Source organism: Rhipicephalus microplus, chromosome 1 (genome assembly GCF_043290135.1).
Source record: "Rhipicephalus microplus isolate Deutch F79 chromosome 1, USDA_Rmic, whole genome shotgun sequence".
NCBI classification, from domain to species: Eukaryota; Metazoa; Arthropoda; class Arachnida; order Ixodida; family Ixodidae; genus Rhipicephalus; species Rhipicephalus microplus.
In genome coordinates this window covers 221,473,559-221,500,837 of record NC_134700.1, presented here as the reverse complement: position 1 = coordinate 221,500,837, position 27,279 = coordinate 221,473,559, and the positions used below count along the sequence as shown (strand labels likewise).

At 47.7% G+C, this 27,279-nt stretch overlaps 1 protein-coding gene across 1 annotated transcript; it reads right to left on the bottom strand.

Annotated features, from left to right (window-relative positions):
* Positions 1–24,990: 24,990 nt before the first annotated feature.
* On the bottom strand, positions 24,991–26,834 carry LOC119160167 (uncharacterized). The gene has a single exon (XM_037412873.2). It carries the CDS (start codon positions 26,605–26,607, stop codon positions 26,140–26,142), a length of 468 nt encoding a protein of 155 aa, XP_037268770.2. The 5' UTR covers positions 26,608–26,834; the 3' UTR covers positions 24,991–26,139.
* Between the last annotated feature and the right edge of the window lie 445 nt (positions 26,835–27,279).

Below are 27,279 nucleotides of genomic sequence, written 5' to 3'. Positions count from 1 at the left end.
TGGGGGGACACGGTGCGCATGTCATCCACCCCTTTTGCCAAGGTCGTCGCTAGTCCTGACGATTCTTTTTTCAGGACGTCATTTAACCCTCCCGCAATTACAACGAGGTTACGATTGTTAGCTTTAGCTGCGAGTTGTTCACCCGCTTGACTCATTACTGTCCCCAGCGTTTGTCCTGGGAACGTCCCTATCGCAACTCTCTTGTCTCCTTTCACCCTTTCTTTGATTGCCGCTGCGCATCGGACTAAATTTGAGTCACCGGCGATGATGACCTGTTCAGACATTCCTTCTGAAACCTGCACCTGGCTGCTGACTAGGTGACTAGCGTGAGTCACGGCTGCTGGTTTGCTCCCTCCCTCCCTCAAAACTACTTCCCGGTAGCTGGGCCCTGTGGCCAATGTATCTGCCTTTGTCATGCCTGTTTCCCTCATTTCTCCCGCACGGGGGGTCGTCGCCATAATGCTTCCGCCGTCACCTGCGTCTTCGTTCCCCTTCACGACCTTCGATAGGCCCTTCTCGGCTGCCCGGAGCCTTTTCTCCATGGCTGACGTTTTCTCTCGCTCCTTCGCCAATGCATTCTCCAGCTCTGCGATTTTCTCCATGAGCCCACTCTGGACCGCCATCATATTTTTCATTTTCTCCTCGAACTCGCACTGTCTACACTTGGCGTCATCTTCTGCTTTCTCTTCCGCACTAATTTCCACCTTCCGCCCTACCCCGCACTCTGAACACTTTACGGTCTTTTTGACCATGGCTAGCTCAGTTTACCGATGCCCACGTGTTAGAAAACTGTACTAAAATACACTGGTCTAAGCCAAAAAGAACCACAATAATACATAAATACGCTACACTTCACAGCACCTGCGCATGCACGTGGTCGGTCTACGCGCAGGCCTCAGCCACGTGGTGGCTGGAGCAAAAAAAAGACACAGTACAGAATACTAAAAAAAAAAAACGTACACCGTACTAGACCTAATCAAGCTTTACGCTAGCGCCTTACGTTCTCATAACGCTACATACAGAGGCAAGCTGGAAACATGCAAAAACACTTATCTGTAGCTGTCATTCCGGAGCTCTCCAAAAACACGTCCGACCTCCTACCTGCTCACCGGACCGTAGCCGGTGTTAATCGTGTCGGTCGCGAACGCCACCACGCGGAGCTTGTTTAAAACAGAAGGCAGGCCAACTCCGCTGGGAGCGCGAGCCATTCCTCAGGCATCTTTCTATAGGAGGCTGTCACACCTGTCCCGTTTATTAGGGAGGCGATCGCCGGGCTAATTCCAAGAGCCGAAGTATCGGCCCCCCGAACCGCACCACGAAAGCGTGGACAATTTAGAAGTGGTCCTTATTGGTGCGCCAGCGGACGCCGGCTGTGGCCCAAAGAACAAGACAGAGCCGAGAGTTGATAAACAAACAAAATTATATTCTCATTAACGGCAGATCAAAAACAATACACACGTATGCACACTCCACAATAGTTACATACAATACGTCACCAAACAGACAATGTACTACACAGTACAATCAACCACACTTGAAACAACGGACACAGACAACAATACGCACTACGATGCAGTCGCATGCACTGAACAACCAAGACACTTAATGACTAAGGAGATATAAAACCTATTCAGTCCAAAGTCCTTGGAACAAAAGCCTGAATGATACTCTTCCGAGAATCACTCACTCAAAGTCCAGCGTTGTTGTCGTTCCGTAGCTCTCGAAGTCTCTCTTCCAGGAAACCTCGCCGGAGTTTCTCTTCCAGGAAAACTCCCGTCTTCAATAGGCCACTCTTCAGACTTCAAACTTCTTCGCCGAAAATCCGTCGGCTTCACACACGCAGCTGTTGCCCGCGTCTTCGCTCGATAGCGGTAAACCCACGCTCTTGCCTGTAGCTCGAGCCGTCCCTACGGACCACAAACTTCGCCGACTACACGGCGGACTCTCTACGCACTCTGGCGCTCACTTCCGTCTCCTCCTGTTCTGTCACTACGAGCAGAACCTTCGCCGACTCCACGGCGGAATTCCTACGCGCTCTGGCGTTAACTTCCGTCACCTCCTGTTCTGTCACTACGGGCAGAACCTTCGCCGACTCCACGGCGGAATCCCTACGCGCTCTGGCGTTAACTTTCGTCTCCTCCTGTTCTGTCACTACGGGCAGAACCTTCGCCGACTCCACGGCGGAATCCCTACGCGCTCTGGCGTTAACTTTCGTCTCCTCCTGTTCTCTCGTCTCGGCCGCTCGATTAAATACCTTCCGCGCCACTTTCCAGAATTTTCTCGTCCTTTCGTCGGCGCGATACGCAGCGAAGGCTGGAGAGAGGCGAGACGGTTTGTCAGCCCTCCGCGTCGGGTGACTCAGCTCGGCGTAGCCACGCCTCCTTCGTTCTGGAAATTTCTAGCGCTTGCCCGGCCGCCGCTGTGGGGTGAGGAGGTTCGTCTGCGAAGCCGTGCTTCTGCGGGGAGAGCGCGCGCCCGGGAGCCTTGGATGTTTGCTTTCTTTTTTTTTTCTTTTTACCTCGCGGCGTTTCTACCGCCCGTTGTCGCAAGGATTTGGCGGCGCGCTCTCTTTTTAGCGCTCGTTCTGTGACACTGCCCCCCACTTTAAGAATATTATCTCATAATATTCAAAACCGCACAAACGAGCGCGAAAGTCACCACACACTCTCACAGACTGTAACACCATCAGTCGCTCATAACACTTCACATTCACAATAGATCACGCAATACAATCTTACATTGTAGTTCAATTCCACAACACATGAAATATAGCCACAGGTACATGCCTACAACACTTCATCACACATTCTAAACAATACAAACGTACAAAGTTCTGTCTATCCAACAATTATACAACACTATACATCACACCATCGCACAGAACACTGACTCACTCGACATACACTTGAGACACAGGATAACAAGAACATTAACTCAACATATGTCACTCAGCCCTGCCGAACACATTCTGATTCCACCTCAGCACCTATCTTGAGTACTTCGAACAGCGCTTGCGCCCCTTTTTGCGGTGCTCGCTCGATCTATTCTTGTGTTTCCACGTTCTTTTTCGGCGAGCCCTTTCCCACGACGATATCTGAGGCGTCGTCTCAGCCATCGTTGTCTCTTCCGACACCGTTAACGCGTCATTACATTCGACGGGTCCTGTCTGTTTATTTACCCGCTTGATAATGCCTCTACATTTCGCCCGGCTGGCCAACTCCGTCTCCTTTACACTGTCGGTCGGTTGAGGTCGTGCCGACGTAAGTCCGGTTGCTCGACCCGCGAACTTATTCGACACGATCGTCTTCTCCTTCGCTGTCTCTTGCGCCGCGGCTTCGCCTTGGGCTCTAGTGAGGTCCGTCACGGGATGCTCCTCCACTGTATCTCGCGGCCGCTGTGTTGGCGAGGGCTCTATCTTCGGGTCTTCTCCCAAACATTCTGGATCACTTGGCCCTCGCGCCCCGTCGATGTTTCCGATGACAAGGTCATACAGGGGGGTCGTCATGCATAATGCAGTAACCTTCCCGCTGAAGTACGGGGTTTCAACCTCAATTTCTGCTTCGGGAAGCATCCGGACCGTACGGTCAATTAGGCAAACCGGCTTCGTTCTGCCTGTCAACTCTCTTTCCCGTACCAAATTTCTCCTCACGATAACCGTGGAGCTACCGGTGTCTCTTAGAACCGTAATCTCCTTGCCTGCAATCTTTCCAGGAAGCGTTGGCATTCCCTTCGTAACACCGGTTGGCTGTTTTGACATTACAGCACCCACAATAGGAATTTTCTCCCCATTCTTCAACTCTACGAATCCATCGGTGACGGCATTATTATCAGATTTCGGTGCTGCTTGCACACAGGATACCTGGTGAGTTTGACTCACTCCGTTCCGACAAGCGTCTGCTTTGTGCCCAGTCTGACCACACTTAAAACATTTTACAACCGTAGGGCTCGTAAAGATCGTTCGACAATTTTTCGCGCGATGACCCACTCGGTTGCACAGAAAACATCGCGGAATGCTCTCTGGTGCACGCTTCTTTTCTTCGGGAGCCAGTTTCTTCGAATCATCGGGACACTCCTTCTTTACCTTGGCCAAATTAGTGCCACCTTGCGCTTCCAAGAATTGATCAGCCAATTCAAGCATGTCTTCAAGTGAGTCAGCCTTCCTCTCTTTCAAGTACAGTGACAGGCTTGGGTGGCAACTAGTAAGAAATTGTTCTCTAATTAGCAGCTCTCTAAGCTCATCGTACTCCTGTGCTGTCCCTGAAAGTTCAATCCATCTGTCGAAATAATGGCAAAGTCGGGCGGCATACTGCGTAGCCGTCTCACCATCAGCTGGCTTTCCTGTCCGAAACCTGTCCCGGAATCCTTCCACAGTGAATCTAAATCGCTTCAACAAAGCCGTTTTCACCTTTGCGTAGTTGGCTGCATCGGTCGGCGTCAGCCTACCGTACACACTGAGCGCTTCACCACTCAAGCAAGTACTCAAAGCAGTTGCCCATTGATGTTCCGGCCAATTCTGGCTCTTCGCAATCGTCTCAAATCGGTGGAGGTACGCGTCTAGGTCGTCCTTCCTTTCATCAAACGCTACGAGCAGCTTGCTTGGGTTCAAGCGGAAGCCGTGATCCTCTCGTTCGCTGCTTTCAACTCTAGCTTGGACGGGAGTTTCGCTTCGCTGTTGCAAACGGAGCCGCTCGAGTTCCATCTCGTGCTGCCGCTGCCGCTCCCTTTCCTCTCTTTCTTCTTTCAGCTGGCGCTCTTTTGCCTCTCTTTCTTCTCTCGCCCTTTCGGCTGCCAACTTTTCTCGCTCCAGCTCCAACTTCAATTGCTGCTCTCGTTCTTCCTTCAGCTGTCGCTCTTTTGCCTCTCTTTCTTCTTTCGCCCTTTCAGCGGCCAGCCTTTCTCTCTCCAACTCAGCTGCCTTTTCTTCCTTGGCCCTCTCTGCCGCCAACCTCTCTCTCTCCACCTCAGCTTCTTTTTCCGCTTTGGCTCGTTCGACCGCCAACCTCTCTTTTTCCAGCTCGGCTGCTTTTTCTTCTTTGGCTCTCTCTTTTTCTTCTTTTTCCTTCTGGGTGACCCACTTCCGTAGTTCGACGCCAGAAAGACCCATCTTTTCACCAAGAGCAACTAACTTTTCGAGATCCATTGTCTCGCAACTCTCAAATAAAACCTTGCCGCGTGCAAAAAGTATCTGCCTAGATCAGTCTATCGGAGCACTCCCCTGCACTCGTTAACGAGAACACTGAACAACACACAAAATCCTTCCGATAGCACTATCAACAACTCGAGGCTCTTTCTCACTACTTTGGACACACTGTGCACCAAAAGGTCCTGTCGCGGACGCCAGATTAATTGTCACACCTGTCCCGTTTATTAGGGAGGCGATCGCCGGGCTAATTCCAAGAGCCGAAGTATCGGCCCCCCGAACCGCACCACGAAAGCGTGGACAATTTAGAAGTGGTCCTTATTGGTGCGCCAGCGGACGCCGGCTGTGGCCCAAAGAACAAGACAGAGCCGAGAGGTGATAAACAAACAAAATTATATTCTCATTAACGGCAGATCAAAAACAATACACACGTATGCACACTCCACAATAGTTACATACAATACGTCACCAAACAGACAATGTACTACACAGTACAATCAACCACACTTGAAACAACGGACACAGACAACAATACGCACTACGATGCAGTCACATGCATTGAACAACCAAGACACTTAAGGACTAAAGAGATAGAAAACCTATTCAGTCCAAAGTCCTTGGAACAAAAGTCTGAATGATACTCTTCCGAGAATCACTCACTCAAAGTCCAGCGTTGTTGTCGTTCCGCAGCTCTCGAAGTTCTCTTCCAGGAAACCTCGCGTCCTCAAATGGCCACTCTCCAAGCTTCAAACTTCTTCGCCGGAAATCCGTCGGCTTCACACACGCAGCTGTTGCCCGCGTCTTCGCTCGATAGCGGTAAACCCACGCTCTTGCCTGTAGCTCGAGCCGTCCCTACGGACCACAAACTTCGCCGACTACACGGCGGACTCTCTACGCACTCTGGCGCTCACTTCCGTCTCCTCCTGTTCTGTCACTACGAGCAGAACCTTCGCCGACTCCACGGCGGAATTCCTACGCGCTCTGGCGTTAACTTCCGTCACCTCCTGTTCTGTCACTACGGGCAGAACCTTCGCCGACTCCACGGCGGAATCCCTACGCGCTCTGGCGTTAACTTTCGTCTCCTCCTGTTCTGTCACTACGGGCAGAACCTTCGCCGACTCCACGGCGGAATCCCTACGCGCTCTGGCGTTAACTTTCGTCTCCTCCTGTTCTCTCGTCTCGGCCGCTCGATTAAATACCTTCCGCGCCACTTTCCAGAATTTTCTCGTCCTTTCGTTGGCGCGATACGCAGCGAAGGCTGGAGAGAGGCGAGACGGTTTGTCAGCCCTCCGCGTCGGGTGACTCAGCTCGGCGTAGCCACGCCTCCTTCGTTCTGGAAATTTCTAGCGCTTGCCCGGCCGCCGCTGTGGGGTGAGGAGGTTCGTCTGCGAAGCCGTGCTTCTGCGGGGAGAGCGCGCGCCCGGGAGCCTTGGATGTTTGCTTTCTTTTTTTTTTTCTTTTTACCTCGCGGCGTTTCTACCGCCCGTTGTCGCAAGGATTTGGCGGCGCGCTCTCTTTTTAGCGCTCGTTCTGTGACACTCGCCGGAGTTTCTCTTCCAGGAAAACTCCCGTCTTCAATAGGCCACTCTTCAGACTTCAAACTTCTTCGCCGAAAATCCGTCGGCTTCACACACGCAGCTGTTGCCCGCGTCTTCGCTCGATAGCGGAAAACCCACGCTCTTGCCTGTAGCTCGAGCCGTCCCTGCGGACCACAAACTTCGCCGACTACACGGCGGACTTCCTACGCGCTCTGGCGTTAACTTTCGTCTCCTCCTGTTCTGTCACTACGGGCAGAACCTTCGCCGACTCCACGGCGGAATCCCTACGCGCTCTGGCGTTAACTTTCGTCTCCTCCTGTTCTCTCGTCTCGGCCGCTCGATTAAATACCTTCCGCGCCACTTTCCAGAATTTTCTCGTCCTTTCGTCGGCGCGATACGCAGCGAAGGCTGGAGAGAGGCGAGACGGTTTGTCAGCCCTCCGCGTCGGGTGACTCAGCTCGGCGTAGCCACGCCTCCTTCGTTCTGGAAATTTCTAGCGCTTGCCCGGCCGCCGCTGTGGGGTGAGGAGGTTCGTCTGCGAAGCCGTGCTTCTGCGGGGAGAGCGCGCGCCCGGGAGCCTTGGATGTTTGCTTTCTTTTTTTTTTCTTTTTACCTCGCGGCGTTTCTACCGCCCGTTGTCGCAAGGATTTGGCGGCGCGCTCTCTTTTTAGCGCTCGTTCTGTGACAGAGGCGTTGGATGGAGGGCCACCGGGGGCGCTCACACGCGCATGCGTCAAAGCAACGCAACGTCGCACGCACCTGCAAGTATGCGGCGGGTGGCATCGCCGGCGTGCGCGACGGGTTACATCGAACTGTATTGTTGCCTTGAGTGTGGCTTGTAGTCATGTTGATACATGACACACACCTCATGATTATCATGTTTGCACCAGTCACATGTATACCTTCGTCATCCATTCACGTGACGTAATACCAAATTTGGCATATGTGAAGCTAGCAAAACAGCTGCAGTGGATCGTGTGTGTGGCGTTTATACATGGTGTTACATGACACGCGTGTCATGATTATCATGTTTGGACGTGTCCTTTACCCACATCGCCCGCTCGCGTCACCTAATAGCAAATTTGGTACATGTGAAGCTAGCCAAACGGCCACGAATGCGTCATGAGCGTAGCATGTAGTCATATTGTTACATGACACGCATCTCATGATTATCATGTTTGCACCAGTCACATACCTTCGTCATCCATTCACGTCCCGTAATACCAAAATTGGTAAATAAGACGCTACCGAAACGGGCGTGAGCGCATTATGAGCATCGTATGTAGTCATGTTGTTACATGACGCGTACCTGCACAGATGATTATCATGTTTGCACCAGTCATATACCTTCGTCATTCATTCACGTCCCGTAATACCAAATTTGGTAGATGCGAAGCTAGTGAAACGGCCGCGAGCGCACCATGAGCGTTGCGTGAACTCATGACTAGTCATAACATGAAAATCATGACACATGTCATGATTTCCACGTTAGGGTCTGTCACTTTTGTTCGTTATGCAGTCATGTCATACCATACCAGTTTTTCAACATATCATGTGAATGAAACTACCGCAAGAGCAGCAGGACCATGATATTAAATCATGTCATTCATGACTTACATGTCATTATTTCCATGTTATGACTAGTATTTTACGCTCGTCATACAGTCATGTTATAACATACCAAGTTTGGTGTCGATACCGTTATCGAAACGGCCAAGAGAGCTAAAAGTCGCAAGCGGATAGATAGATAGATAGATAGATAGATAGATAGATAGATAGATAGATAGATAGATAGATAGATAGATAGATAGATAGATAGATAGATAGATAGATACGCTAAAGTCACGGAAGCTCGATAATAAATGCTTCGCATTTAAAAGCACTGGAATACAAACCAGCAGCGTATGTGGACGCCAGTAACGCCGGCGGGATGAATTATGTTATTGCGGCAGTTGATGGCTATGGACGCACATTGCGGACAGAAACCATTCAGGCCGGCTCCACAACCGAGGCAGAAGAAACAGCTATTGCTATAGGAACTACCAGCGAGGGCACGAAGTTTATTATATCGGATTCGATGTCGGCTATCAAGGCATATGCTGCAGGGTATACAAATAGAGCGCCACTGCAAAAATTAGCACGACCTCAACCAGAAGCATACCACGACGGAAACAAAGTCTGGCCTGCATGCTGCGCCCTCTCCCAATAACAAGTGGAAGAATAAAAAAAAGAGGCATGACCTCCGAAATTGCTAACACGCGGCAAACGTTTACCTTCTCGAAGGCTTCAAAAAAAAAAAAAAAAGTAACTGTAGCAGTGGTCGAGAGATGACGCAGCGTTCGAAATGCCGTTGGCATTCCATGTCTGGCTTGGGGCAATTGTTTTTGCGAAAACCTGATGAGCTCTAGTAAGTATTTCTTTCGCTATTGTGCAATTGTTAATTAACTACCATTTGCCTAAGCATTAGATACAACATATTTACGTGTGGGCATGTAGTGGTATGGCTACAAAACGTAAAAAAAGTTGACGAAAACTTACTTGTAACTTGTGCCACTATGGTCAGTCGAAATTTATTGCTATATAAGCTTGTGCGCTTACTTAATACTGTAGTGCTCGAAATATGCTCGTTGATGTGCCAACCACGGGCTTCGCGGGGAGAAGCATGCCGTCCACCGGCGGTAGACGGTGATAGCCGCAATGAGACTGCTATGGCCGAGCCACCCGAGCCACAGAAGGCCGAGCCAAAATGGCCGAGCGGCCGGACCCGGAGCCTGAGCGCGGAGTAGTGGCGGTCGTGTCTCTACAAAGGGTGGTGGTGGTGGTGCTTGGTTAGAAGATGAGAAAAGGCACCTAATTTCTGCAACCCGGTCGAAAGCACGGCGCAGTGCCTCTACTAAGGGCCGTTATACACGCTACCCGCTCCGCACACCCGCACAAATGGGTGTGAGAGATCTTTGTGACGTCCGGAAGAGCAGCACTCATCTTTTGCATGCCGGCTCGCATGGCTCGCCTCTCATTGGCTACTGCGAAAAACAGCCTGGGCGGCCGCCCCGTGGCTTCGCTTGGCAAACATGGCGCTTGCTGAAGCGGGCGCTGCAGCGACATGGAAAAAGAACAGCTGATTTTATCGTTGTGACCATCGTAAGCGCTGTGAAACTCCCGGGGAGATATCGGTAGCCAGCCAGTGTTCACTGCCCCGTCACTTTTTTTAGGCACTGCGCCGTGCTCCCGACCGGGTTGCAGAAATTAGGTGCCTTTTCTCATCTTCTAACCACTACCACCACCGTCACTAGGTGCGATCGACAGCGGAAACGAAGAAACGAGCACAGTTGAAGAAACGAGCGTGATGCAGGCAGTGCGGAAACGAGCACAGGTGGTTCGTTTGCACTGCGGGGAAGCCAGCGCTACGCAGATTCCGGGGAGATCGAGCGGGGTTGGCAACGGCTGTTGTTATTCTCGTCGCGCTTCTTCGCTAATGTAGCCATGCTGCTTGTTCGTCAAGAGAAATACGGCAGCGAATGCATTCTGTGTTGAATTGTACTACGTAGAGACCATGTGATTAGACACGGGTGCAGCGGGTGTTGCTATAGAAATGATTAGTGTTAAGTCTGAAGGAATAAACGCTTGGCCATGGTCGTCGGCAGGATTTTCTCCTGGTGGGTGAAAACCATTATTGAATCGCGGCTTAGGGAGAACGAGAGAACTGGTCTAGGTTGGTAGGGGCCCCACCGCGGTGGTCTAGTGGCTAAGGTACTCGGCTGCTGACCCGCAGGTCGCGGGTTCAAACCCCGGCTGCGGCGGCTGCATTTCCGATGGAGGCGGAAATGTCGAGGCCCGTGTGCTCAGATTTGGGTGCACGTTAAAGAACCCCAGGTGGTCAAAATTTCCGGAGCCCTTCACTACGGCGTCTCTCATAATCATATGGTGGTTTTGGGACGTTAAACCCCACAAATCAATCATTAGGTTGGTAGGGAGCAAGTGCTGTTGTGGCGTGAGGGGGGCAAGTGCCCCTTTTGCACTTCTCTGCTGACACCCATGCGCTTCGCTTTTTTTAACCTATCCGCAGCACTGCAAAACTTGCTCTATTTGTATTAACCACCGATGCAGTAGTGAATACGTTATACGTGCAGAGTTGGTCAGCGTGTGTCAGATGCATACGTCCAAATTGGCCTGGTGGCTAAGACGCTAGAAATAAAGGGAGAATTCAAACCAGAACTATTTTAATCGGCAAGGCGTTTCTGCTAGCGCGTGAATTTAATGCAGCTAAAAACAGCGCAAAAGCCGAAGCTAATGTAAGTTGCCTGCTATAAATATACATATGTATCACTGGTTCAACGAGCTGACGCACTTTTTTCATTATTACATAGCAAAAATGTTACCAAAAAAAGTGAAATATAGATGCGCCGAAGTGTATGTGCCCTGTTACTGGAATGGTATGAAGCCTTTGTGTTCTGTACATGCTGTAAATAATTTTTTTTTTCTAAACGCAAAGATGCCAACTGTGCATGGTCTCATGATGTGTGAGGCCTACGGGATGGCTTTCAGCTCTCCCATAGTAGAGTACCATGTACTCTAAATCGTTTACCACTTTTTCTCAACGCACAAACATAAAATCAAGGCTTCCAGGCGTGACCACAGCAACTGAGTTTTTCTCTTGCCTTCATAAAAATAGAAAGAAAAGAAAACGAAGATAATAAATAAAGCAACGCTAGTACTCTGAAGCGGGAGCACTGCTTCTTCGACGGTGGTGAGCGGCTTTCTCGCAAGACATTTGAACCCAAGATGGTGTACCTTGGCGGAACTCTGCTACTTAAAGGTAGCATATACAGTAACTCTAATCTCGGGGTAGCTCGGAGCACGGAGAAAGAAGTATTCGGGGCGAATGTATGTGCGCGCCTCCGGGCCTCCGTCTTCTAATTCACGACAGGGGCATGTTACTCTGTGACAGGGGCACGGCGGTGGAGGCGCGTGCATAATTCAGAAGTATCGACCGTACTCTCGATACTATATTGATCGTTCCATCAGTATGAAATTATCCATGGTAAAAAAAGAGAAAACTGTCCATAGAGCCATTATAACATCAACCACGCGAACTCATTGCAGCATAAAAGTGGTTCTGCACGTGTGTGGAGCAGTGGGAGAAGGCTGAAGGGTTAGAAGTCGATATGCTTGCGCTCCTTCACCAGATGCATAAGAATTAATTCTTGGCTGATACACGAATCTGCTGTACAGGTGACGAGACCTTTAAATTTGACGCTACTGTGCGGCTTCAACTTTATATTGCAATTTGTGATTTCATAATGAAAATGTCAGGAACAACAGGTTAGTTATATGTAAGGCGTGAGTGGTTACTTTTTATTACAAATTTATAGGACACATTTGTACATTTTCACTGCTGAATTAATTTATATTTTTGCAGAAAATTGTTCGTTAATTAAGTCCACTGGACATTGCTGATAATTTACGTTATCGCAAATGCTTTATGGCAACGTCACCGGCCACCAACAGTATAATTATTGACAGCGCTATCCGCAGTAATGTCGGTAGTGATGCTACCACCATATATATTACTATCGATAGATTTTTTTTACTCTATCCATAGTTCAAAATAAACTATCGATGCCATTGGTAGTAGATTCACCGATAGTTTTGCATTACGACTTAGTGATATTCGTGCTGCATAGGTCTCGCGGGCGTCTATGGAACTTCTGGGGCAACTGGTTGGGGGAAGGCCAGTTACGGTCACGTGATCAAGCATGGCAGCAGCGCCCGTACGCCGCTGCGGAAAATCGTCTACGTGTACATATACTGGACATGACGGCGATGGCTAAAACACGCCGGGGGGGGGGGGGGTCCACATAATTGCTTGCAATAAAAGAAATAGAAAATGAAAGAAAGAAGAAAATGCAGAAAGCTAGGCTTATAAAACCATATAAATGTCCATCATACTACATAGGTACCCATCAGCCCCGCGTTCTCTTTAGCATTGCGACTTCAGTGCAATTATATAGGCTAGGCTAATATTTTCTTTTCCTTTTTTTTACGAGTGCGCAAATAAATTTAAGTGATTCTCCATGGTTTTACACCATCTTAATGAGCATGTTAGTAAACATAAATCCCAAATTATTCACTGATGCCGGCAAATGAGGTGGTCAAAAGCAGTCATGCACCGGCCATTATATTGGGTCTTTCGACGAGTTACGGTAACATGGTACGCAAACACGATAAAACAGCCAGTATACGGCAGCGCTCCTCCTGTCCAACGACACTACCACGGACGACCGCTCCCTCGTTAACAATGTGCAGGCTGTCAGGCTACAACAAGGCGTGACAACCCGCTGGTAAAAGGTGAACGACCGGGAAGGGATAAGCAGTACCGTAATACTGAGGTCCCTAGATTCTTTCATGTTCTTTCAAAGAGAAAAATCTAGGGACGTTAAGTAATACCGTATTTCCATAATTTGCGAAATGACCCCGCACGAACGACAGCAGTGACCACCGGCCACCGCGACAGCTTTTTCGCAGTGCTCGCCTGCAGCCCATGTGGCGAGAACGTGCTGGCGCCCTCCCTCCCTGCATCTCGAGCTAATCACCACTCCCGCCCTAACCAACGCGTTCTCAGCTCGCATCGCTAACCCAATTGCGATAATTCCAATTTTGACAGTATGGATGTTGTTATGCCGCCTTTGGTTGGGTGTTGCATTTACAAAGGTGTACTCCTTTCGCATTGGTATGGCAGACACTCCTGCATGCGACTACTGCGGAGCTGAAGAGACCATCGAACACGTCCTATGCAGCTGCGCTTGCTACGACACACAGCGGTGCCAGCTCCGGATGGTTTTGAATCGACTTGACCCCGGACCATTTTGTGTGCAGAAGATACTAGGCCCTTGGGCATCTGCCTCAGTTGCGCAGAAAGCAACTAAAGCACTGCTACTTTACCTTAAGTCAACAAACCTGAGCGACCGCCTGTAGACTGTGTGTGCTCCCCGAGTGTGCTCGTGATTGCGTGTACCTTCTCATCTTTCTGCAACCTCTTTTCTCCCCTTTATCCCTTCCCCAGTGCAGGGTAGCAAACCGGATGTGCGCCTGGTTAACCTCCCCGCCTTTCCTTGCATCTTTATCTCTCTCTCTTGACAGTATGGATGTGTTACAGCTCGGTTGGAAGTGTACACACATGTAAGAAAAAATAATAATAATGTCGGCGTACTGACCCTTCGTAGATATGCTAACCGTGATTGATGATTGATAAGTGGGGCTTACCGCCACAAAAGCACCATATGATTATGAAAGACGCCGTAGCGGAGGGCTCTGGAAATATTGACCACCTGGGGTTCCTTATATAGCGCGCACCCAAATCTGAGCACACGGGCCTACAGCATTTTTCGCCTCCATCGAAAATCCAGCCGCCGCAGCCGGTATTTGATCCCGCGACCTGCGGGTCAGCAGCCGAGTACCTTAGCCACTATAGACCACCGCGGCGGGACAGTATACTAACCGTTCACCTGTCACAAAAACCACTAACCCGTATGCAAGTCGAAGTGTATATAGTAAAATGCTGATTAGTGAAATTCATTATATGTTTAGTAAATCGAAAACACTGACTGGAATAATTATTACGTTCCTAAGGTGTTGGTTAGCGCACTATAGCCGTGCTATAACTATACCAAACTACAATTAAACAGGTAGACGTTTATGCCTATTCTGTTATGTGCAGTACCATATCGGATTTATGCTAGCGCAATATAGCATGCACAATATGAAAAAGAATACGTAAAAACCAAATGACATGACATGTCTCTTTTACACGAATTATTAACAGCTAATTACCTTAACTGCAGTGGTAGGCACACATCACACCAACGTGCATAGAGGCATGGACAGCGAGAGAAAACCAGCGAGGGAAAACACGCACATGCAGAAAGAAGATCAAGTCTATACTATACGCAGGATCCATTTATGCCAACAGCTGCTTGACGGCTATTTATGACACCTTCCGGTAACACACAGCCATAGATTGAGGAAGAATAATCAAAGTTTTCTATTATCTCGTGCCCCACAGTTTGCATGTATGGTTGCTATCGCGTAGCACGAAGGTTTTATTCCAACTATGCGAGAAAATATTTACGCGATACTTGAGAGGGCACCACAAAGAACACACACGCCTCGATCTGTTAGTGCGTCTTTTTTTTTTCGTGGTGTCGCTTTCAAGTGTCGCGCAATTATTAAATGCTAAGCTTTTCTTTGCGTTCTGCAAGCACTTTTGGTATCTATCTATCTATCTATCTATCTATCTATCTATCTATCTATCTATCTATCTATCTATCTATCTATCTATCTATCTATCTATCTATCTATCTATCTATCTATCTATCTATCTATTTATCTATCTATCTATCTATCTATCTATCTATCTATCTATCTATCTATCTATCTATCTATCCGCCCATATACGTTGGTACGTTGGTCATGACATGAATAATGTCACAATGTAGTAGCGTACGTGATCAAACAATAAAAAAAAATAGTAGCCCATGCCCGGGGCGAGTATGTATGCGGGTATAAGCCATAAATGATATACATTTTATATCTACCCAGGAACGGCGAGAACACACATACACACATGTGTAACGTTAACACTTGAACGTAACGAAAAAGCTCCGTCCATGTGTCCATTCGTCCGGATTACAGACGCACGATCGGACGGATGAACGCACAGGCGGACGGACAGACGGATGGAAGCATGCATGGACAGACAGACGGACGGATGCATGGACGGAAGGGCGAACGGACGGACGCATGGATGGTTGGACACAAGGATGGACGGACGAACGCTTCGCCTCGCTCATGCATCATTAACTCTGTGGATATGCTGTAAAAAGCACTAACGCTATTTAGTTATATTATTCCCAAAGATAAATTAATGGATGCTATGAGCATCCCCTTTATAACGGGGTGGTGACATGTGTGCCATGCACCAGGCTCGAAAGAAAAAACAAACAAAAATAAATTATTTATGTTGGTCTAATGCCTTATCTACTTCGATTAAATCGGTATTATTACAACAAAAATAAATAAATTTGAGTTACATCTCTCTGCCTCTTCAGGCAGAAGGGCATCATTTTCCCACTATTTCTGTCCTTTATCTCTACTTTTCTATGCCTAATATTCTAACCGCCTCTCTCTCTTGGTTCTATCGCGGACGTGTTCAGCTTTCCATGTTTCTCCCTGAAACCCAAAACCTCATGTAGGCTTGCACCCACGCATATACCTGGGTGGATATCGCCGCATTCAATCAAAACATGTTCCATCGTTTCCATAACTCTCCCACACAATGTACATTGTTCTTGTTCTTCACTGAATCTCGCTTTATTACTACGCATTCTAAGGCAAACAGACCTCGCTTCGAACAGTACAGCGCTTCCCCTCGAATTATCGTATAACCTCTCACGCCTTATTTCGTTCTTGCGTATAGTTACTGAGAGTCGGCTTCTTTCCATCGCTGTCATCCAATAAATCCACTCCACCTCTCTGACTATTCGCTTAATGCTCCTTGTTGCCGTGTCGTCCACACTGCAAGCCATATATTTACTGGTGAGCCTACTATATAGTTCTTTTTCTCCGCCTTGTGTCCACGCTCTTCCAATACCTGAACACGTTCCCCGACAATATACTCTCTTTCATTTTCCTAAGCCTCTTTTCAAGTTTCATTTTGCTCTGAGCTTCCCTTACTTCAAAGCCTGTCCATCCCATATCCCTCTTTACAGCCTCATTCGTCGTCTTCCCGTGAGCGCCCAACGCGAGACGTCCCACAGCCCTTTGACTTACATCCATTCCTCATAGCAACATAGACTTCATGCACACCACTGAGTTCCCTAATGTAAGCCATAACCATTACGCCTTTCCACGGGCTTCGAAGCACTTCGTACCTATTATATCCCCACAACACTCTGTGCTTCATTATTGCAGCATTCCTCTTTCCCTTTGCTGCCGATATTTTTTTCCTGTACCTCATTTACCCATACTCCATGGTACTTGGTCTCGCTTAAATTACCCCCGGTATTTCTTCGCCCTGTATAGACCACCTGGTCTTTGTTATTATTGAATACCATCAATACACATTTTGTTGCACTAAATCCTAGTCCTCAAGCCTCGCCTTCCCTTCCACATATATCATCCACCAGCCGCTGTATAACGTACGGCTTGACTGTCCGCAAATAGGACAATATCGTCTGCATGAAATAGACCAGGAAGCTTCTGCTCAACAATCGCGCCAGCCTGTTTGTGTTACATATTAAACCCAATGTTGCAACCTTCCAGCGCTTTTTCCATCCTCACCATGCACAGCATGAAAAACGGCGGGGATAAAGGACATCCCTGTCTCAGCCCCTTGTTAATTTCAACGCTGTCATTGCTACTTATTTCGTCCCATTCTATGCAAATTGCATTTCCTCGGCATATCTTTCTCAAAAGCTGTGTACAGTCATCACCCATATGCCCACTTTCTTCATTATGCCCCACAAAATTTCCTGATTACCGTTGTCCTACGCCACAGCGATGTCATTAGGTTTCCTCGACGCGCGCGCCACCTTGGAGGGTGGATCCACTCTTTGAAGGGTTGAGTGCCGCCTTCCGATCGGCGGCCGCCATTCGGCTCCCCCCGGCTCGTCGAGGCTGGTTGAGTGAGACACGTACGCGGCGTTTTCTCGGGCAAAATACCCGGGTGTTGAGTGCCACAGTGCACAAACCACTCGCGAAATGGCTACACGATGTTCAGATTCTCGAAATATCTGAAAAGGCGACTCCTGTGGCTTGTAAAGATCAAACGCGAGATCTAGCAACCCACGGACCATTCGTGTTTGTGCAGCGTAAGCTATGCGTTTCAGCATTTGGAGAGTTATAACTTAAAGCGCTGTCCCACGGGCACTTTCAATCACGATAAAGTCTGATGTGATTGACTCTCTACGCCAGTTGCAGAAGGGCGCCAATCACCGTTGAGAAATTAGATTCCGATTAGGCTTAATTGCGATCACCAGTACACCGGGTGCAATACACGTTCATCTGCATGCTGTGTACAAGCGCATTTAACTCGTTCATTTTGAATAGCACAAAATGCGTTGTTCTTAACCGCTTCTTGTACACAAGTTGCAATTGCGTGAAGATGAGAGCCTACGTTGTGCGCTTGTTGCTGCCGGCGTTTTCACTATAAACGAGAGCACGCCATGATCTCGCGCCCAGGCGCCTTCGGCGGTATACCCTCGCTCCCAGAGGCGCTATAATTTGTTTGCAACTGCCAAGGCATGCCTCCCTAGCCCCCCCCCCCCCTCCCCCATCATCTTCAAGCATCCTAACCAGCTAACAAGAGAAATCGCTGAGGCATATCATATAAAGATTAGGGGTAGCAAGTGCGTTAGTGAACCATCCGTCACACTGCATGAAAAAGAATTAAGTTATTTAGGCCAATCTTGTTTATTGCCATGAGTGTGATAACGCTACCTCGGTGCACCTCGTGTTCAGCGCATGTTGTGATGTAGGCTGCCAGTACCTATATATACACTTTTCACCCCGTTTTTTCCAATAAACAACAGTTGTGAGTCAGCGCCGTCTTTTCTTTTTCTCTTTTACTCCTTCCCTGTCCTGCATTTTTTCTGGTGTTGCGCTGTAAGTTCACGATGGCTCCCTATAGCATGGAATGCAGTGGCTCTGGGAGTTAAAAATGCGAAAAAGCGCCTGTTTACGCGGCGCCCGCTTATAAAATGTCACCTTTCTACCACTGCGTTGTCATCTGATGCGACAACAACCAGCGCAAGAGGAAGCGATTGCTCAGCACTGCCGGTGAAGTTCACAGCGCATCGCGGGAATCGTGCCGGTACGGTGCTTTGAGATTTCACGGATTTCCGTCCACAACGAAAAACGCCGAGCTCCGCCGCCTTAGCATATACTCGCAATCAGTAGGAAAAACTACGAGCCCCGTGAAGTGTACAAGTAAGTATACTTATTGCGTTTATTCAAGCGCCACTCTAGCTGTTTCACTTTACAGCAGTGATTTGCGTGCAGTATGCCTGTAGTATGCGGCGAAGACTAATGCCGTACTCTTTCGCAGGCCGCATGTCAATAATAGGATATACGTATTACGACTCACGCGTGGATGCACACACCGCGCATGTTTAGTACAACTGCAACGGCCTACTATCGCGATGCGTGAACGGCGCGGAAAGCTTGACTTTCGACTCGGTCGTACTGTGACATGCGTTGACTGTTACTAGGCGAATCTACACGTGCTTTCGGCCGGCGTCACCGTAGCATTTTAATACCTTGTTTTTGCTGGCACTTTTGCAGCGCGTGTGTGTGCCGAGTGCCCAGCAGAGCTGGCAATTGATACACATGCGGTGCATGAGCAAAAGTTAGGACCAGATTCTAGCGCTATACGTCGACGCCGGCTTACAGCACGAATTCTGCCTTGTCAAAGCCAAGGCACGCCGCAGTTCGACTGAGTCGAAAGCAACGCTTTCCGATGTTCGCGTTTCTTTCAATCCCGATAGTACGTACCTGATGAAGCTGCATGAGTAGTCTGCAATGCACGTGCTGCAGACATTCCGGACTGTCGAGGAAGGCCTCTTCGACGTTTCACACGAAATCAGCACAGGAACAGCGCGAAACATGCTTACAGCCAGCTCGAGTTGTGAAGTTCCGCGTTTGATTTGCAGAGCGTCTGATCACCTGGCAGTTGAGAGCGTTGCTTCGCCGCGCTTGCAACAGACGGCGCCAAGCGCTTTTCAATATGGCAGCAAGCACTGCGCTCGCTGTGGTCTGGGCCATGGGCAAACCCTCTTACGCCGTGGGTCGTATGTCCCGTGTCGTCGTGTAGCTAGTTGCATTGCAATGCATGTAAATAAAAACAGTGTCGCAGCATATCCACAGAGTGAATTATCATGAGTGGGGCGAAGTCCATCAGTCAGTCCATGCGTCCGTCCGTCTATACGTTCGTCTGTGTGTCCATCCATTCGTCGGCCCCTGCGTTCGCCCGTGCGTCTGTCCGTCCGTGCGGCCGTTCCTAACGCCTACGACATAAAATGCCCTTCAAAGCTTGTATGCGGCAGCCTGTTTTTGCACATGCCGGCGAACTCTAGTTATAAAAAGGATGACTCACAGTACCTGGTTGACATGATTTCCCAAGGGAAAATATATAGAGTGTCGTGGAGATGCTGAAGAGGAAATTGATGATGGCGAAATTCTTTTCATTGAAGCGTCGACTTCAATACAGTGTAGGATTGTGCACCACATAGGTGGATTTCTTGTGTAAGGAATCTTGAAGAAAACGGACTCGGGACAGTGCAGCGCTGCAATGAAGGGCTCGGGGAGCTATGAACACGCATATTTAAGTGCACTGAAGGAGTATGTTCAGGATGGTGAGAACTTGTGTTATCCGAGCGGTGGAGTTATGAGCTCGATCTCATCTTGTGAAGAGAACTTCAAAGGAATCACATCCTGGACAGACAACCTGTTCACCCTGAAGTCCCCTCTCAAAGCTGTAACTAGAGGTGGTTATATACTACATACGGAGGAGGGAACGACCTATGACCTAGGAAGCTTCGCCCCCCCCCCCCCCCCCCCCAAAAAAAGACCAACAGCGAACAGATGTTAAGCGCTCACACCGCACAATATACTATATAGGTATAACGGCGCTACCTCCTTTCAAATGCGCAAAAGATCTTACCACTTGCCCTAAAAAACAAGAAATAAAAAGTTAGACACAGTCTACACCGTTTTGCATTGATCTACAACCATGTAACAATTGATTGATATGTGGGGTTTAACGTCCCAAAACCACCATATGATTATGAGAGATGCCGTAGTGGAGGACTCCGGAAATTTAGACCACCTGGGGTTCTTTAACGTGCACCCAAATCTGAAAATCTGAGCACACGGGCCTACGACATTTTCGCCTCCATCGGAAATGCAGCCGCCGCAGCCGGGATTCGATCCCGCAACCTGTGGGCCAGCAGCCGAGTACCTTAGCCACTAGGCCACCGCGGCGGGGCTGCAACTATGTAACATGTCAACAACTTTGTAATGGGAACTTCTGGCTCGGATTTATTGCTTCAAGATTTGGCCAATTAAACATAAAGAAATAGCGCTACTCATGCATAGTCAGCAACATCGCTTCTCCACGGTAGAAAGCGTTGCAGCTTCCCATTGCGCTCTTTCGCTTTCCTCTCCCCAGGCGCCGTGTCACCTTGAGGGTTGCAGGAATTACCGTATTTCCTAAACTCTCTTCCCACTCACTGCTCGCCACGACAGCCGAAACGACGCCTCCTCCATTTTTTTTATTTGTTAAAAGAGAGAGATAGAGAGAGGCGCTGGTCGAAATGGCTGGGTTATGAGTCATGCATGCATGCAGCCTCCGTGGTGTGCCAAGGTCTTAGGTAAATAGCGAGCAAACATCGCGCTCAGTGGCGCGCGCTATCATGTATAACCAAGTAAGACTGAGCCAATGGCCGTATAGTTTATATAGAGTTACTGCATATACAGAGACACTAAGTTTATACAAGTTTGTATGCCCATCGGCAGCCGCCATACAGCCAATGGTGCGAGCGAGGCTTTGCGCGGAAAGGGAATATATGTGGCTGCGCAACTAGATGTTCATTAAAACAAAGCCTTCATAAGCAAGACAGATAGATATGTGGGGTTTAACGTCCCAAAACCACCATATGATTATGAGAAACGCCGTAGTGGAGGGCTCCGGAAATTTCGACCACCTGGGGTTCTTTAACGTGCACCCAAATCTGAGCACACGGGCCTGCAACATTTTCCCCCCATCGGAAATGCAGCCGGGATTCGAACCCGCGACCTGCGGGTCAGCAGCCGAGTACCTTGGCCACTAGACCACCGCGGCCCTTCATAAGCAAATCTAATTCACCCGTGTTATACGTTGCAATGGAAGTTCACTTACTTGCATGGAAAAAGAGGAAAGACGACATACTGTCGCAATTAAAGTGATCATTGCCTCAATCGTCGTCTTATTGATTGATTAAAACTTTATTTTGGTCCTGAGAAGACGCAGGGGAAACCCCGCGCCACCCGTCTAATCCTACGTAGGGACCGTCAAGCCGAGCTTAGCGGCCCCTTCACGGACGCTCTGGACAGCCAGGGTTTGATTATTAAGTGTGGGGCTGCGTAAGAGAGCACCCCTCCTGTCCTCTCTGAGGGCGGGGCCGATGGCTTCACATTCCCACAACACATGGTTGAATGTTGCTAAGAGTCCACAAGCGGGGCAATCCGCACTTGGATACCGTTCAGGGTAGATGGCGTGAAGAACCGCAGGGTTAGGATACGCACTGGCTTGCAATAGTCTATAGGTGACTGCCTGCACAAGGCAGGGTGTGGGAGAGGGAGTACCCTCTTAAACACCAACTGCCGAACATCGGTCCCTTTAGGGTAGCGTAGAGTGCGACTTCCTTTGAGCTTGCATGTGCAAGCTACATTGCGCGAAGCAGCGTTTTAATCTATTTCTCGCACCTGTTACCCTTAGAAGAAAAAAAAAAACGAGATATGAAATTCTCCTGTGATTTGCAAATGCGATAGAATAGCTGATCGAATCGTCCGCCTGACAGATTAAAAAAAAAAAAAGAATCCAAGCGCTGCAGGGGCGGGGGCTACGACGAAAGGTCTAAATCGACCTTAGCCTTTCAGTCATTGTGTGTACAAATGGACACACACACTTCAATGGCACGTCACGCGCCGCGTGTTTGATCAAATGACTTGAAACTTAGTGCGCACATTCAAGCAGGCCTCCTGAGTGGACAACTCGCGAATATTTAACATCATTGTGCTGCGTATTGCTGCAGAGGATGACTTTCCTGAATGTATTACCATGTTCGACGATTGTTCGGCGTGACGAATTCTAAGAACAACGTGAAAAGTATTTTTTTTTCGCTCAAAACAAATGCAGCCAAAAAAAAAAAACTGTGTGTGTATTTCAAGCCTAATAGCGGATTCTTTTTATGGAAGTACTCAAGCTGACTGGTGGCAGAACAATGCTTTCCTTCATTTTGTTACTTGGAATGTTACACTGAGGGCCCAAGAATTGTGCCATGCGAATTTGACACGTTTCTGACAACGCATCGTAATTCGCAACTGAAGGGCCTCAATTGTCGTCTGTGTGAAAACTTTAACAGCCGCTCGTCAAAAGTTGTTGAAGCAGCAGTTGTCAAAGTTAAGAAGAACATTTTTGTGAAATTTCCTCGAAAACGAATGCTTTGATCTTATTGCACAATATTTTCATATTGAGAGGCCCAATCAGGTTTTCCCATAAACAACTGACCCAGCCTTACTACAGACAAATCCTGTATCCGCTCCTGCCCTTCTGTTAACATGACCGAATGTTGCAAATGCGTACACTGAAATAGATACCCTGCCGAGTGTACCACTTGGCCGTGTAGGCTACTGTCGTGCCCTGTGGCAACTGAAATTATTAATATGCAATGACCGAGGTTTACAGCACCTTGGATGCACCATCACTGTACGTAAGAAAGCTTTAAAGCTTTCCTATTCTAATTGTCAACAGGCAATGCATACACCACACAAACTATTCACAAAGTATCATTTACGATCGTCTTTACAGTTCTTGGTTTGGAGAGTCAGTTTACAATCATTACCAAGGAGCCCATTTAACTACAACACCCCAAATTGCATCACATGCATTGATACAGCAGTGGAGAGCTCGAGGAAATTTAGACCATCAATCAATGTAAGTACACCGGCCCGTTGTGGTCACCTGCTATTTATGTAAATTTAAGGGGGCCCGCAAGAGGATGCATGCTTGATAGCGACAACTACTAAAGCAAAACTTAGCATGCCCTATACTAGAACTTCCTATTTTCACCTCCATTGATGATGCGGCTGCGGAAACTGGGACTTGATCCCACGACGTCCGGGTAAGCAGGCAAGCACCATAAGCACTAGCCGACCATGGCAGGCAAGACGCTAGCATGGAGGAAGCTAGAAGAAAAGATGAAGGGTTTTCCTTCTCCCAGCAGTGGAGGGCCCCGCCACAAAGACAATCTTGCAAAACTTTCACGATGCATCGATTTGACTTTTTCGTTACAGTCGAACGCGCTTTGTGTCTCTGGGGATTAAACGCAACACGGCTCCAAGTGGGAGCTGTGCATGCGTTCTCGATATCGTATGAAACTGCATGGCTCCCGAACCAGAAAGCACGACTACACTAGCAGCAAAAATGCCCAAAAAGTTCAAGTGCTGATATCCTTGGCAATAAAAATAAATTATGCACAATGCATGTCGACCTCTGTGTAGAGTAGCGCAGTATATTAAATGAATTAATTTAGTTACATGGTTTTGTTAGCAATAATCATTTAGTACAGCCCGTTGGATGCGAGGCTGCTCTATTCCAATGCTGCAGAGTGGACATCTAGGTCACTGTGAATCAAGTCAAGAAGTACAGGGTCCTCAAATGCAGCTGCTGTATACTCTGCGTATGCAACAGCCACCGCTTCTTCCTAAACAAAAATTAGACATTTCAAGCTTCCACTTTCACAATATTGTCTAATATGATGCATTATCTACGTGATTTGGTGTTCAACATAGCTTGTGAGCACTGCCACGCACATACATAAACATCACACAAGTTTATGCTTGCAGCTCTTTTGCTAGAAAGGCATAAACATTGCGTGACTGTGCATGCTGCCTAAGGTGAAAGGAGGCCACTCTCTGCTGTTATAATATGAACTGCCTACCTAAAGCTTCAGTTTCTAAGCATTTAAACACGTTCGTTGAATCTCCATACATTTTGTTTAGTTCACACACCTCACCTCTGAGCAGAGGTGAATAAATATGAATTGTACAAGCTGATTTCCTTCTATTACCTTGCTTGTCATTACGGGCGATACTAAATTACATGACTTCAATGGTGCCAACTTCCAGTTAATGAGGTAATGAAGTGAACTACTGCCCCATTCATATCAATACAACTTCTCAACTAAATAAGTCCGAGGAGCCCCCAAACTGGTTCAAAAGTCAGTAGTTAGTTGCACAAGCAAGATAAACTTTAACTATTCAATCGACATTTTACTATGTGGTCTTGTTCCATGTTGTTTGCATAGGTCAGGAACATTTACTCTTTACCTAAATTGACAAGATATTACTATGTGCTCGAGATCTCTTCTCTATTCATGTATTACATGCATAGGCAAGCACATGAAATGCCCCAGCTGTGCACTTGTATGTGTAAATGACAGTTAAGGAACATTCATATTTTTGCTTCAGCTTGGGTTCATATGTTGTGCCACTTAATTAACATAAGGTTCTCTTTATTCCTGAAAACTATCAGTTAAAATATTTCTGTCTAGAGCTGTAAGCAAAGTGATGCACATGACTTTCCAAAACAAACAGCTTGTCTGTAACAGCAAACAGAAAGATCTTTTGGCGTCCTCATAAGTATACTGTGGTGACACCTCTGAAGCAACTGTCATGCCACCTTTAGCTGGGAAATTCAATATCACCAGTCTAGACCATGTCACTGTGCCATTTACAGATAGAAACTGAAGTGCAACGGTGTTGCTTTCTGTCACAATGCACGCCATGTCTGCATGACAAAATGACACTCACATCAAGTCAAAAACATAAAATCTCAATGTTTCAATAAAATTCACACAACAAAAAGCACCTGCACACCTGCAGAGCTTGGAATGATAGTAAAAAGTGAAAGCAGCACTCGAAGAAATCCTGAGTGACATAATATGCTCAACAAAGTCCCATAAGCTTACCAAGAGTAAACAGAAAAGTGTTATTTCGAAATACCAATCAGAAGATGCTGTTATTGTGTGCTCAGGCAAGACATACCAGAGAAAATGTTTTTGTTCTGTGAATGCCACTTCGACCGCAAGATTTCAAGAATCGCCAAACACATATTAGACTTTTATACAACACAGCCTGCGCAGCACCGTGTAAGATGTATTGTACTATGAATAACCAAGCAAACAAATTGTTTTTCATTTTGTGCATTGGACCAAGCCTGCAATTGTACGAACCGTGAAGGCTGGAAAATGCAAGGTAGCTGTACACTTCAAATATCCAGAACAGCATACTGCACCAAAAAATATATACACTTGGTTCATTGGTTGTAATGTCGGCGCAAATGAAAGCACGAAACACGGCTAATATACAAATAAGGCTATGGGAAAAAACGGGAAGTGAATCAATGTAATGCAGCTGATGGGCGGATGCGTATGACTAAACGAGTAAACAAGCAGGTAATGTAAACGGTGAGTATTGCGAAGTAAGAATATATTGGTCAATTAGGAACACAATAAAAGCACTCGTCGACGGCAGGCTTCTGTCGACTAAGACAAGACCTCGAACAACAAATAGGAATAACTGCACGTTGGGTCGTGAACAAACAAAACAAAGTCGGAAAGCGGTGCAACAACACGGAAGTTCACTTTAGACACTGGGCTTTCTCAAGGGAGTGTACTTCATGCGCGCTTTCTTCACGACCGGTGGTTTGGGAACCTCCTCCTGCTGTGGAGCGGCCTCTTCGGTACACGGCCTTTTCGGGTTCTCGGCAGGTGCGCTGCTTTCATGACCGGCTTCCTCTCCTTTCTCGGCACTCGGCCCGGGGTTCGGCGCTGTCTCGGCACCCTTGTCGCCGCCTTGAAGTTCCTGCTTCTTAGACTCTTGAAGTTCCTGCTTCTTAGACTGCTTGTCCACGAGAGAGGAAACCACTTCGAGTTCCGAGAGAGTCCGGTCTATCAGATTGCCGATCATGTTGGCGAATTCCGGCGACTGGTTCTGATTGCGGAGCGACTCGATTGCGCTGGGCCACTGTTCCAGCGCGTACAACGACTTTCGAAAGGAACTGTCGGTGATTTGCGGGGATTTGGCCCCCGCCGATCCTTCGCCGTCTTCCATGGTGACGCCGCGTGGTTTAACAATCGTTCTGTAGCAGAAGTTGGAATGGAAAACCTGGATGGCGATTGCTCACGAGTCGCGGTTTTTATGCAGCCGCTGTCCGCCCTGTTCGAGCTGTTCTTTCACAAAATACCGCCGCTTGGGCTCACGGAAAGCACGATAAGCAACGAAACTACCACACACGGCTACTTTGTTATTATTATTTTTTGCGACGATTTCTGGCCAAAGGATTGGACTGTTCCGGCTGCGTTTTTGTCTTGACCTTGTTTTTGACTTCTGCTTTCAAAGTTTTAGCGTTGTCAGTCAACTAAAATCAAACAATGTTATTTATTTATTCAACAATAACCTAAAAATTAAAAAAAATAATAAATGTACGTTTTTACAATATAAAAAGTTGTTGTTTTTGATAAAAGTACGTCCTAAATGCTCCTTTTTTTAAAAGCGTCAAAACGTGTTTGTTTTAGAAGCAAGCTATAAAATATTTATTATAGCATAACGCGAGTTTGGTTCACAGACCATAAAGTAAATTATTATTTGTCAATACTAACATGGTCAATTTTTTTAGAATGCAAGAAAGGGGAACAGCCCACAAGGGGGCTTTGCACTGGCCTTCTGCTTCAGATTTGTTAACATTAATTATAAACAACTGTGTCTCGCATATGTTTGTGTTAC

Excerpts from the sequence above, each read along its gene's own strand:
- LOC119160167 (XM_037412873.2), bottom strand. The coding sequence starts at position 26,607 with ATGGAAGACGGCGAAGGATCGGCGGGGGCCAAATCCCCGCAAATCACC.